We start from the raw sequence: 14,141 nt of genomic DNA, 5'->3' as shown, positions 1-14,141 counted from the left end.
TAAACCAATCTTTCTTTCATTATTATTTAACTCCCTGCTTTATCCCTTCCCTGACTGCATGGTTCGGGTGTCCACAGACGTATGTGAGACAGTTATTGCGTTATTTTCCTTTCCTCGAAAACTAATGTTCAGTTACCATGCCTATGTAATATAGGAATACGGGGCCGCTGTTTGCGTTGGTGAGAACGGCGCAAGCGCCACTTTGTGCCGCCGAGCAGAGAGGGCGCCACTGATACGTGAAGCGACGCTCATCTTTCCTTTCTCCACGCATCGCCCTCCGTTTAGGAACGTGCGTGGTGGTGGCTGCGAATGTGAGTTCGCGCGGAAAAATGGCTGGCTAATGCGGAATGCGATCATGTGCTTTGCCGAGCAGATTTGCTTTGTTTTTCGAAGCCGCTGGACACACTTGCTTTTCGCGGTGAGCAGTCCCCAAACAACCAAGAGACTGGCTTGACCATTAATTCTTGCAAGAAAATCCTCGCCACTGCGTTGCTTCAGAGAAAAAAAAAATAATTCGCTGTGGTTTAACTACTGTTAAGCGTGGTTAGAGAGCAAAAGTTGTGGTGTATCGGACAACTGGACGAGGCTTGGCGTCTGTAACGTTAGGTGCGTTCCGGACAGCCTCGCTACTCGCTTAACTAAAACATCTGTAATTTACACGCTCATAAGTACATTATTCATGAACGCTTCAGTACATAACTCGAAGCTACGTTTCTAAGACATCGATGCATTCAATAGACGGGTGGAGTCTGCTGGACCTCGCTGTAAATTGCGTGTTGGGGTTTCAATGGGTGCCCCATGGTGACGCCACGACTGCGCGCCATGCACAAACGAAATTCACCGGAAACTTATTTCTACTCGCATAATTGGGATACCTAATTTACATGCTCATAATTAAATTATACAAGCATGCCTCAGTACATATAATAATTGTTTTTTTTGGGGGGGGAAGGAAATGGCGCAGTATCTGTCTCATATATCGTTGGACACCTGAACCGCGCCGTAAGGGAACGAATAAAAAGGGAGTGAGAGAAGAAAGCAAGAAAGAGGTGCCGTAGTGTAGGGCTCCGGAATAATTTCGACCACTTGGGGATCTTTAACGTGCACTGACACCGCACAGCACACGAGCGCCTTAGACATTTGTGCATTCACCAGAGGCACTTTCATTCACATTCATAAGTCGAAGAGTTTTGGCGGAGTTGAACTGTCCCCGTCCCTCATGCCGGAGCCTCGGCTCGATTCCCACCTACACCATTATTTTTTCTGTTTATTAATTGAGGCCTCTTCAAGGTCATATCTGCGAGAAGTGTCGCTTCCGCTGTAAAAGCCTAACGCGAATATTAGAATTTCTCACCGCCGAAGTTACGCGCAAAGCCGTAAAAAAGAGCCCAGATTGACTTTAACGCGGCAGCTTTAACGGTCCCATTCTGTGGAGAACCTTGCGTAGTTAGCGCCGTGTTCATGTGTGCGGAAAAGCCGGATTCGTCGATAGGGTAATGACGTCACACGTGGAGCTGAGATTAAAACATTTGAAACAAAAACGATTAAAATATTTGAAAACCGATGACAAGGTCGCAACATGACTGTAACATGTTGGGACATGTAAGTTTACAAAGTAAATAGATTGTGCTGGAGTAATGTTGGGTAGCTAATAGAGAGCCCCTGATCATTAGGTTGCCACTCAGTTACGCTACAGTTAGGCCATGTGGGGGGATGTTGTGGTCTTTCACATAACGTGGAAACAGTGTCCGTGTCTGTGTGGGCAAGAGGAGCCGCGCTGCCTGCACCCATTAACGCTATCGCGCCATACACTGAAAGGCGAAGGTGAAGTCCTTCCGATTTTTTAAAGTGAAAGCTTTACTACGCCAGTCACCATTTCGGCTCGTCGCGCCGTATGCCGTATGTCGTATGCCATGGCCGACCCTGAGCCGCCGTTGCATAGCAACGCCGCAGCCGCGCTCCAACAGATGGCGCCGCCGTCGACACCGCTGCCGTCGCCGCTCGCTCCACCAGATGTGATCCGCTGCGGTAAAAGGAGAGGAGGTGTCTCCTCGCGGTGCGAATATATATATGCTTTTCACCTCAGTGTATTGTCGTTATGGAGAGCGCGAAAGAGACGCAGCAACGACAGAACGAAGCGAGGAAGAGACAACGCGTTCCAGAGCCGCCAGAAGAACGCGCCGCACGACTCGAGAAGTGTTGTAAAGAAGATGCAGCTAGAAGAAGTCATGCCACATCCCGGAGTGACTCAACTGCGGAAGAGACCGGTTTGAGCTCTCGAGAGCGTCGGAATGAGACGCTGCGTAGACGACGTGCCGAGGAAACGAAGCTTTCGCAATTCAACTAGGGTTAACCAGAGCTAAACCCCAGCCAATTTTTTTTTTAAACCGAAAGCTTTACTACTCCCTTCCGTAGCTTGTTCGGCGTCTGTTTCATATGACCTTTAACTGAGGAGAACCACGTGACGTCTCCGAGCCGCAGCTGTGCCAAAACCGATAAAGAGCGGAAGCTTCGAAAGCTCGAAAGCAAAGGAAAAACGCATAACTGGTCTCCTTGGGACAGTGGACACCTCAGTCGGGCTTTAAGCTACGAGTTGTTTTGATGGCTGAGTTGTCGAATATATCACGACAAGCCAATTAACTGGCACAGCTATTGAAAAAATAAACCGTGGCTTTGAACTGCTGTAAATGACGAAAACCGATGCGTGCTCTCAGTGGGTGTTCTGACTGCAGCGTTTTCGTTGCCCACAGGCTATACAAAAATTTCCTAGCGTGCATCGAGATCCTGTGCAGTTCCCAGAGTGACATCGGAGCAAGCCTGAACCACTTCACGGTAGTGCTCACGGAAGGGTACGAAGAGATGTGCAAGATCGTGACTGGTAAGTGGCGCCACCTATTGGCCTTCGGTTGCTTAGAACAGGTTTGAGGAATGGAATGTCCTCCCGAGGCGGCCGAATTTCGTTGAAGGGGACATGTCAAAGAAACCCGTATGCTGCTCGTATTATCATCATCATCAGCCTGAATACACCCACTGCAGGGCGTAGGCCTCTCCCATGTCTCTCCAATTAACCCTGTCCTTTGCCAGCTGCGCCCACCGTATCCCCGCAAACTACTTAATCTCATCCGCCCAACTAACCTTTTGCCACACCCTGCTACGCTTGCCTTCTCTTGGAATCCACTCCGTTACCGTTAAGGACCAGCGGTTAACTTTCCTTTGCAGTGCTTGCCCTGCCCAAGCCCAATTCTTCCTGTTGATTTCGACTAGGATGTCATTAGCACGACTTTGTTCCCTCACCCACTATGCCCGCTTCACGTCTCTTAACGTTACACCTATCATCTTTCTTTCCATGGCTCGCTGCGGTGTCCTAAATTTAAATTCAACCTTTAGGTATATATAGATTAGTACCGAGGTTAGTGCTGGGATGGTACTGCTCTTGTATACTTCAGCAGGATACTTTATTGGTAAAGCTGGTTCATGACGATAGATAGATAGAGCGCGCAGATGGGGCACTCTAAATTGCGTCCATCAGCGGCTCTTCTGTGATATCGCAACAGAAGAGCTGCTTTTCTCGGCTGCAGACTGTTTGCACAAAAATTGCACACCAAATCGGTTTTGAACATATGCGGTTTGTTTACTTACGCAGAGAACTAGCGAAGTACACATGGCAGCATTTGCAGTAAGCCATCTTGTACACTGAAGTCGCAGCGCCGTTGTTCGCATCCTTTCCCTGTCCTCTTTCCAGAGCCCTGCACCAGGCTGCGTCTGCTCAGAGACTTCTTCTACTGCGGCACGCACTACTACAAGTCGTACAACCAGGTCGGCCTGTGGTTCCGCTTCGCACAGTCCGGCGTCTGCGAGTGCGTATACTGCGCGCTGTGTTTCACTGCTCAAACAGATGTCTCTCCTCTTCTCTATATAGAGTTGCGCAGTCAGTTTCACAGCGCATTCTTGCTGCGATAGAACAGTCGAGCCCGGATATATCGAACTCGAAGGGGTTGGACATATAGGTAGTTTGATATATCGATAATTCGATGTATAGAAAGGGAATAGTTAAGCTTACCTGTAACCTAGATGCAAGCATACAGTGCACCCACGCTAGTGACCTGCTTCTTTCAGCGCCGTGCCTCTCGCTGGCGTGACGGCAGCGCATCACTCGCTAGGCGTTCCTAGGCCGAAGATTTATCGCATTGGAGCCTCAGCGGAAGTGCGTTGGAACATCGATTGTCTATATATTCCGTCTCTTAACGTTACACCCATCATTTTCCGTTCCATAGCTCGCTGCAGTATCGTAAATTTAAATTGAACCCTTTTCGTTAGGTATACACGCTTCTGCCCTATAGGTTAGTACTGAGGTTAGTGCTGGTACGGTACTGCTCTTGTATACTTGAGCAGGATACGTTATTGGTCAAGTTGGTTCATGACGATAGAAAGCATACAGTGCATGCTAATTTTATTACCCGTACGCCATAAATAGAATATTCTGATTAACTTAAAGGTACGGGTGGTTCTCGCAACGCCAGCATGCAAGTTTCTGTGAGCTGCTTGTGAGGTGAACTTCTGGGCCGCGACAAAGGGCACAGTTGTCATCCCTTATTTTTGTGCCGTGAGCTTGGTGTAATCCTTTGGAAATGGTATGATATGTTGTGTAGTTCTGGTTCCAGTAATGCGGGCGCAATGCTAGTGGTGCAGAGTGGTGCAGCGCAGACTAGTGCCGGTGATATGCTGGTATGTTCTAGCACAGTATGGGATTGTGGGCGACGCTCAGTCACTGTGTTCACAACGTCGTGTGGCGTCCTGTGAGACCTCAGCTACGGCTTGTGCGGTTGAATTATATTTTGTCGCCAGAGTTTGTCTTCATCCCACACTGCAGGCTTCTGGAGAGCTTCCGCGGCTGCCTGAAGAACGCCAGCATCGGATGCGAGGGGTTTTCCCAGCTCATCGCTAGGATGGAAGCGGTTCAGAAGTACATGGCCGCCAAGCACGGCTCCGCATGTACCCGTCCACAAGGCGCAACAGGTGAAATTCCTAAAGCCTTATACGTTTAATCCTTTGTTAAATATGAGCAGTGTAAGCTCCTTACAACATGGGACGAGATGAAGCCGCACGTAACAACTTTTATGTCTTGTCCATCGAACGCCTTCATCGACTTGTCCAGTAGTTCAAATAACCGCCACGCTTAGAGGACAAAGTTTCAGCCCCGGCGATGCTGAACACCGCTCTCCGGCGCTGACGGGGTCCGTTCTGTAATGCTCCTGGTGTCCTCACGTCCGCAGATGAGAGTACTTAGATCGGTCGTTGAGGCCAAGAGTTTTGAAAATGACAAATAGAATGCTACCTGAAGCAGAGGTCTGCGGATAGGACGGCTCGCCAAAAATGCTGAGCCCGTTGGATGAAAGATATGGATGCATACGCAGATGGGTAGACTGTGCAAAAGATTGAGGTCGTATACGGCCTTTGAAGCACTAGTATTGCGATTATTGGGAGTGCTTCAAGCTGCATGGTAGTTACTTTCTTCTTTTTTATAAAACCTCTGGCTTATAGTTTGCTGAATAATGTAAAAAACTCTTCCTTTCGTTTCAGTAAACTTAGTGACAAAAGCCAGGGCAAGGCGAGCGGCACTGCCGTTCCAGGGCATAGCCTTTCTGTGTTAGATTGGAGCGTGGTGCGGAATAGCGATCGTTGCAAACTGAGCTCCAGTAGGCGGAAAAAATTGGCGAGGGTGTTGCTTTTGAATATGAATGTGCACATTAGGTACCGCTCAGAAATCAGGTTACACGCCTGTGGCAACTGTCCTGTTTGCGCTGGTGGACCCCAGAGTGGAAAATTGGTTGGAAATGTTGTCATCATCGGAGTTTTCGCTTCGCGTTCTTGCAAATGGTTGTTGTCGGATCAGCCCACAAGAAAAGCGTACGTTGAGTCTCTAGATTCAGCCAGAAAAATGCACAGAAACGGACCTGTGAAGTTGTGCTAGGGTAGTAAGTACTATTGCGGGCAACAGTAACAGACCGCAAGTTCCGATCCGCGCCACTCTGCGTGCGGGCGCTACCTGCCAGTGCACTACTGGTGTTGTTGAGATGGGCCCACTGTGCCGGTCGTGCCACGAGAAATGCTTGCTGAGGTGGCGCCCACGCGCATAGTGGCACGGGTCGAAACTTGGTGGGGGGAAAGGGGTCTGCAACTTCGGCCCACGTGGTAACCCTTCCGACCTGGCAAAAGAAGAGAGTGCTGCTGGCCTTGGCGAGCTGGAATACGTTCATGATGCTTCTGCGCGCACACGAGCAAGGAAAGGAAACAGTGGATATAAGAATGTTCTTGCCCGCAGTCACTCAGCCATGATGCATTTTTACCTTCGCGCCGTAAGCCCAGCAAGGTCGCCCATGTACACGCACTCACAAACGCTGCCAAAAAGGGCTAAAACTGCCGCAGTGTTCAGTTTTTTTATGGACTAACTGCGTTGCCACAACCATTAGCCCCTCAAGAGCTACTGTAGAAGCTAGCTGAGAAGGAACATCAGCTTTAGTTGGTGTTCCTACCGAACAAGCCTTTGTCGCAGGGACTCAGGGATGCGTTTAACCAAATTTCGCCCATTTTTAGCTAAAAGCGCAGTGCGCCCGCTGCGTCCCGTGTCTTCCCCGCAGGTGTCTTGTGCGCTCACACTTCCTTCATCCACGCGGAACTCACTTGCGACCAGGATTGACTAGAGAGACTTCGTGATAGCTTTGTCAGACCCGAGACATTGCTCGTTTTGAACCTGTGGGGTTCCAGGAAACTCGACTGATGTGCTGCAGTGATTCCATATGTGTGCTCATTTTTGGGGGAGAGGAGGCTGTGAACAGGGGACACGAACACTTCGTCGAGCTGTGGAGCACAAACGGACACTGAAGTCAAATGCTTGCTAGCTATCATGGAAACGTTTTTCTGAATAACTTTCAGCCTTGTACAGAAGAAACACATGTTGACGTCCTCGGGGCATCGATGAACCAATCACGTGATGTAACAATTACCCGCATGTCACTTTCTTCAAGTTGGCTGTAGAACTTGTAGCTTAGCTAGAGGGCCACGAGTTTAGCTGCGCTACCATGGCTGAGATGTGTAAAGCAGATGGTTTTTGTCGTGAGAAAAAAAACGCCGGAAAGCAGCTAGGTAATCGAATTTTGCAGGACAGGGATATCACGGGCGAGGCCACCAGTCACAGCCGCAGAGCAGCGAATGTATGAACACACTCAGTGAAGCCACTTTTATCTTAGAGAAAATCCTCCCGCTGTGAGCCTTAGTTACGGACTTACCAGAAACAGCACAGGCTTGGATTGAAAATTGTCCCAAACTTCTATACATAATTTTTTTTCGAGTTCTTCCCGGCATGTATTACGTAGTTTTTCTATGGCCTGCTATTGCTTTCGACTGATCTCCATCTTCGCAACGAAGTCCTGCATCAGTGCAGTACAGTACTGCGTTTTACTTAACTGCCGGTTCGACGTCTTCATGGAACCTTTTGGCCGTCTCGTCATCCTGACTCGATTTCGGAGAACGCGTCCGGACAGCCCTCCACTTGTACCTCTTATTGGGCGCAAGTATTGTAATAGCCACCCTTTCACTAATGTCGCTCGGCTGCTGACCGGGAAGACACGGGTTCGATCCCGGCCGCGGCGGTCCATTTTCGATGGAGGCGAAATTCTAGAGACCCGTGTACTGTGCGATGTAAGTGCACGTCAAAGAATCCCAGGTGGTCGAAATTTCCGGAGCCCTCCACATACGGCGCCCCTCATAGCCTGAGTCGCTTTCGGACGTTAAACCCCATAAACCCAAACCTAAACCCTAAGGCTGAAGAATTAGTCGATGGTGCGAGCTCATATAGTCGAGCCAATTTATTACGGCCGCTTATTATGAGTGAGCCTGGAGCTACCGTCCAAATATGTATAAGGGTAACGAAACTGTGCCTCAGATAAAGAGAACAACCGTAGCCGCACTACTGGGCTACAACGAACGAGCAGGCGCGGTAGAGTCGCCTCGAAGTCGAAAAGCACGTGCTTCCTGCATGCCAGCGCGGAGGTCGAGGAACGTCTCCTGGGTCCTATGATCCCCCCCCCCCCCTTCTCCTCGGTGTAAGGTACACTCCCCCCCCCCCCCACCAAAAAAAAAATGCGAAACGTCTCATTGAAATTGCACGTACCCACCGGCCAAGCACGCCCAGACAGGCTACAAGGTCATTCAGTGTATCTATGCCGGGGAGGCAAAGCATGTAAAGTTGAAGCAGAAGCTTGGCAAGCGCGAGACAGGGGCAGCATTGAAAGTGAAGGCACTGCACACGGTCGGTAATCGACCAATGACAGCGATTTGAAAAGTCTGAATACTAGTTACGGGGGTATGTCCTCCTGGTTCACCCAATCACATGGTGTGCGCCGCCTGCCCAAGTGAACCTCCGCCTTCTGCGCTGCCGCAGCGCGCAGACTGCAGACGTGCAGTCGGGAGCAAGGTGGTGTATAACACTAGCTTTCACCTTTGGATCACGTTCCTGGAGACACTCGCGGTAACAGGCGTTTCTAACGTACCGGATACGTATTACCGCAGACGTATACCGGTTTACCGGACGCCTCTCGCGTAGGCGCAGTGACATGCATGCGACCAGGCGAGACCATTGCGCGTGCGCAGGAACCGCCCTGTAAACCGGCATTCGTCTCCTGCAGTACATCTCCGGTATGCTAAAAACGTCTAATAAAGGACGTATGACGCCCGCAGCTATGGGCGAGGGTGGCGATGGTGAACAGCCTCAGGGTCAGGTTGCACGCAAACATAAATACCCTCGAAAGCAGAAGTTTGGACAGCCGCCGCCGTATATAGCTCTGTTGATAGAGCACCGGACGGGGAAATTCGGAGGTCGTAGGTTCGGATCGCGCCGGCGGCATGTGGTTTATTTTTCTTCTATGTTCTAATCAGTTTACCTTGAACGATAAGATAATTAGTCTATTAATATATGATTGGCCAACACCGCAAATAAAAGAAATAGAAACTCCCCTGTGCTCCTTTGCTTCGGTAGCTGTTGGCTTCCTTCACGTGGGTTCCATAGTGAGCCGCTCATTTCCCTTCCCCGATATGCTCATCAACTCTCTGGGTTAGACTTGATCGCCGCGCTACATTCCAGCGGCGCCTACTGTCCAGACAGACTAGCAGCTGACCGTTTTCATCTAGAGTAACGTCATTTCCCTCGTTTTGATGCTTGGCGCTTCAATGGCGTAAACGCGGAAAGGCACCACCTAAGCAGCGAACCGTGCAACCGCGAGTATTACATGCCACTTCAATGCCCGACAATGCCTTTTTCGCTTACATGACGACGCGGTGGCTTCGTCGTTACATCCTCACGACTGTATCGAGGATCTAATATATATGATGCCGACCTATCGTAACCAGTTGCCGTGAAACAGTTGCCGTGAAAGCGCTCGTCTGCAACCAGGGTCTCGGCCTGGGGCTCACTACCACGCTGGAGAGCTTGGGAAACGACACGATGAGGTTTGTTTTGAAGAAGCAAACGTGCATAATGGACTTTTTTAAAGAAATAAACGCCAGTTTTGTCTATTTTTCACTTCGGTAAGGAAAGTAAACATGCTACAAGTTCTGATAAAACGAACGCAATCCGCGCGTGACCGTCAGGTTCGTTATAGGTTGGCTAGACTGTGTTCGGATTAGTCAAGAATCCTGAATCTAGTTCTTGCCTCTCTGGCAACCCACGATAGCGCAGTACTTGCTGCCTCCTTAACTCTGTATAGCGTGTGTCACCTAAGACTTCGCACAATTTTTTAAAGCAACCTTTTTGAGTTAGAAGAGCGCTTTATTCGGTATAACAATTTCAGCGGTGTCATCAGCATTATCACCCTGACTACACTCACTGTTAGGCAAAGGCCTCTCCCGTCTCTCTCCGATTAACTCTGTCCTTTGCCAGCTGCGTCCACCGTATCCCCGCAAACTTCTTAATCTCATCCGCCAACAGAACCTTCTACTGCCCCCCGCTACGCCTGCCTTATCTTGGAATCCACTCCGTTGCCCTTAAGGAGCAGCGGTTGTCTAGCCTTCGCATTACATGCCCTGCCCAAGCCCATTTCTTCCTCTTGATTTCGACTAGGATGTAATTAACACACGTTTGTTCCCTCACCCACTCTGCCCGCTTCCGGTCTCCTAACGTTACACCTATAATTTTTCTTTCCATGGCTCGCTGCGTTGTCCTTAACTTAAGCTGAACTCTTTTGGTTAGCCTCCACGTTTCTGCCCCGTAGGTGAGTACCGGTAAGATTATGCTGTTGTACACTTTCATCTTGAGGGAAATTGGTAAACTGCCACTCATGACCTGAGCGAGCCGGCCATATGCGCTGCACCCATTCTGATTCTTCTAGTTATTTCCCTCTCATGATCACGATCAGCGGTCATTACCTGCTCTAAGCAGACATATTCTTTTACCACTTCCGCTGCCAATTGTGAACTGCTGTTCTCTTGCTAGACTGTTGAACATTACTTTGGTTTTCTGCATGTTATTTTCAGACCCACCGTTCTGGTCTGCCTTTCTAATTCATTGATCATGATCTGCAGTTCACCTCCTGAGCGACTAAGCAAGGCAATATCATCAGCGAATCGCAGATTATTTAGTTATTCTCACTTAATTTCATTAACGGTGTAGCTAGTACATCAGATTACAGCTAAAACATGCTAACTAGCAGATTGGCTAACTAGTATTGAATAATTATCTTTTTAACTATTACTGTTAGGCTCCTTAATTATTGAGAGGCTTGTATGCCACCGTAAGTAATATCCATATCAGTTTTTAGAATTTCGAAACCGCGTTTATCCTCTGCGCTGTGGACCAAGAAAATGTGGCTATTGCGCGCCAAAATATATGCGCTTTCGAGAAGCTTGCAGGCAACGCAACCTATCCAGTGCACGTAACTCGTAGAAGTAGCCATAATTTGTTTGGCCGCAGCGCCGAGGGTAACCGTGTTTTAGAAATTCTAAAAGCTGATATGGAAGTCACATACGGAGAGATACACGTCTCTCAGTGACTAAAGTGCCTAACTGTAATAGTTGAAATGTTAACTATTGAATATTAATTAACCAATCTTCTATTTACCCCGCCTTGACTGCATTCTGATGTAGTACACTGCTGTTCAAGCTATGCTCTATAAAGCGCTTTTCTAACTCAAAAAAAGGCTATATTTAAAAGTTGCGCAAAGTTTTAGGTGAAGCACCCTGTATATGCATTCTCAGCTTCCTAGCTTCGCTGAGCCCTATGAAATCCCACTAAAATCTCCTATAACTCCTCGAACAGCGCAGCCTGTCTACCTCACCAATGAGGCTCTTGCGGTGAACGTTGCCAGGTTCACCGCCTTCTCACCACCGCCTTTTTCATGTGCTCCTCAGTCGCCGGCCGCTGAGGGCCGCGGGTATTTGGTATATTCATGTAGAGGGTTCCTTTAACGCCCCGTTAACGGCTTCGCTCATTTACTTCAATAAATCCAGGTGCTCGTTGGCTTTGGTCTCTTGATTTGTCGTCTGCTTTGCCCAGGAGTGAAGGACAAGCGCGGATTCCTGCGGCTCGACTGGCAGACCCTGTGCGACCAGCAGCGGGCAGTGAAGAACCTCGTTCTCTGCGGCGTCGCCTTCGACCGAATGCTGCGTTTCGCCGAGAACAGCTCGGTGCATGCGCCAGACAGGAGGCTTGACGCCGTGTGTCCGTAAGTTCTGCCGCCATCTCCCAGCTTGGATAGTTGGCACAGTTTTTCGGGGGTACGGTCCTGCGATGGCGGCGCCATCATTCAGGGTGGTGACGCCCATTGTGATATCACGAGGTGTTATTCTTGGTAATAAATATTGCGTAAGCCTTTCATGTGGACACCAAGCATCTTATTTAGATTTGGCAGCAGAGTGATGGCCTTGTGACCCAGAGAGCCGGAGATGCTGTCTTTTGGGGATGTAAGAACCTGGTGTAACAAATGGCTAATGTCTTTAAAGGCGAAGAAAACATCTCTCCTATCCTTTCATCGACGTCACTCCCAACCTACTTCAAACCCGAAAACACTGCTGTGACAGATTATAAATACTTGGGTGTTCATTTAGCCCGCAATCTTAATTGGTCACGTCACATAACGCAGATTATACTAACGATGCTAAATCGCGTTCTCGGTTATTTTTGGTGAACCTTTCACCTAGCATCTCCATCAGTTAAGTTATTAGCTTAATTAACATTCATTCGTACACCAAACTGGAATACGCATGTACTGTTTGGGACATCTATCAAAGTTACCTTTCTAACTTACTGGAAGCAACACAAAACCGAGCAGCAAGATTCATCCACTCGGCCTATTCTTATAATGTAAGTGTCACTGAACTAAAACGTGATGCTCATTTAACAAACTTAGCAGATTACCGTACTATTGCAAGACTATGCCTTTTCATAATTTTACTATCACTTCATGATCAGGCCTGTAATCAGCCCTGCACACCGCAACTCCAGCCGCACGAACCACCAGAAGGCCGTTTACCGTATTCCTGCCCGTACATGTGCTCGTATGTCATCATTTTTTGTCCGCACTGCAAAGGAGTGGAATGACTTGCCCAACGCCGTCGTACTTCACTCCGACCCATCATCATTCAGATCATCCATCGAATCAACTATGTGCCCTGAATTCCACTCCCTCATGTAATACACCTTTAATGGGGCCTTTGAGGTTGTAATAAATAAAAAAATATAATGTGGTGCGCAAAGTGCTGTCTTTCCTCCCAGTGTCGTTGGTGCCACCACACTGAAGAGTGTCAGGACATTCGACTCCATGTTCAGCATCATGGTGCTTAGATGCCAACGCCGTCATCTGCATTAAAAATAGGACACCAGCGCCATCTCTGCTTTCACGTGGCGTTGGCACCTCCACGTTGTGTTTGCAAAAGCCGGCATGTTTGGCTCCCTGAACAAGGACGGCAAACTAGGGGCAGTCACCCCTGTCCGAGGGAGAAATTTTGCTCGAGAAAACCACACTGAACCCCAGCTTTCGGCCAAATAATTAGAATGAATAGATAGGACTGCCCCTCCGTCGTCCTGGCTACCCCTCTAAGAGTGACTCATAAATTCTCTGCTGCGCTGAACCGCATGACGTGAGACGGATGGCTTTTCGCCAACTGCTGCGGAAGTTTTACTTCCCTTGAGCTACACTCTAAAACAGAAAGGAGCAAAAGAGTGTAGGCTTTCCTCTAGCACGCTCCCTTTTAAAAAAATCGCCGGTGCCTTAGCTCTGGTTAAACCTGGAGTGACACGATAGCTACAGCTGGCCGAGTGGAACTTGCTCAATCGAATTGAAAAGTCAGTGTTTCGCCGCTTCGTATCGCTGGGCGTTCCTTCTTCATCGTCGTCCCACTTGACACGGCGCATGCGCAAAGCTGTTGCACGCCGCGCCGCCGGCAGCAGCAGCTGCTCCGCACCACGTGACCAACCACGTGACAGCGGGGCGGCGCAGCAACCGCCACGGTGCCGCCATGCTGTAGGCTCGAAATGCTACTGTAATGTAGATATCGCTACAAAATGGAGCGAGCTAGAGGACAACTTACTCCCTTTGGACTCCCTTATAGGCATATACGTGTTTGAGTCTACGTACCATAATCTTCTTCTTCTCCTTAGTAAGCATGGCACATACCCACGCAGGGATATTGGCCAAGGTTCAGTAGATAATCCCAATGAGGTATTTGCGCGGGGAAAAATAGGCGTGAGAAGACCATAATCTTTTTCTTCTTCTTCCCTTTTTTCTTCTTAGACTCGTGCAGGAAATGTCCTTGTGCATGCATTTGGCAGCTCAAGGCACAGGCTGCTTGGACTCCCCTTCCATCAGTTCTCACATATCGGTGCTGAAGAAGACTCTGCTCACGGAATTTCAAAGCCCCTGCGGCGCATCATCCAATAACAAACAGTCTGGCTTGCATTCAAAAGGTATGCATGCACGTTCGGATGCACGTCAAGCTTCCCGGTAACGCAATGCTATCTGGTGCTGCAGGAGCGCACATTATGGCCCCTGCGAACTGTTACCACTGTCGGGCCTTGCTACATTAGATTTGCATTGTGTAAAACCATGCCAATGGCATTTTCGAAGCGGCAGCTGAGCCTTTTGCGGGCTTTG

General features: G+C 49.0%; 1 protein-coding gene across 1 annotated transcript; it reads left to right on the top strand.

Annotated features, from left to right (window-relative positions):
* Positions 1–1,579: 1,579 nt before the first annotated feature.
* Positions 1,580–11,718, top strand: LOC144109761 (uncharacterized). Its single transcript, XM_077642558.1, has 5 exons — positions 1,580–1,602; positions 2,751–2,878; positions 3,743–3,857; positions 4,871–5,016; positions 11,546–11,718. The coding sequence occupies exons 1-5, from the start codon at positions 1,580–1,582 to the stop codon at positions 11,716–11,718; spliced, it is 585 nt and encodes a 194-aa protein (XP_077498684.1).
* Positions 11,719–14,141: the final 2,423 nt, after the last annotated feature.

Source organism: Amblyomma americanum, chromosome 11, assembly GCF_052857255.1.
Source record: "Amblyomma americanum isolate KBUSLIRL-KWMA chromosome 11, ASM5285725v1, whole genome shotgun sequence".
NCBI classification, from domain to species: Eukaryota; Metazoa; Arthropoda; class Arachnida; order Ixodida; family Ixodidae; genus Amblyomma; species Amblyomma americanum.
The sequence above is the reverse complement of the archived record's forward strand: the minus strand, read 5'-3'. Positions and strand labels throughout refer to the sequence as shown.

What these genes read in the sequence shown, in the direction of transcription:
- LOC144109761 (XM_077642558.1), top strand. Translation starts at nt 1,580, where the DNA reads ATGACTGTAACATGTTGGGACAT. An exon ending in GATGTGCAAGATCGTGACTG is followed by an intron (nt 2,879 to 3,742) that starts GTAAGTGGCGCC and finishes TCCTCTTTCCAG; the next exon opens with AGCCCTGCACCAGGCTGCGT. An exon ending in GCACAGTCCGGCGTCTGCGA is followed by an intron (nt 3,858 to 4,870) that starts GTGCGTATACTG and finishes CCCACACTGCAG; the next exon opens with GCTTCTGGAGAGCTTCCGCG.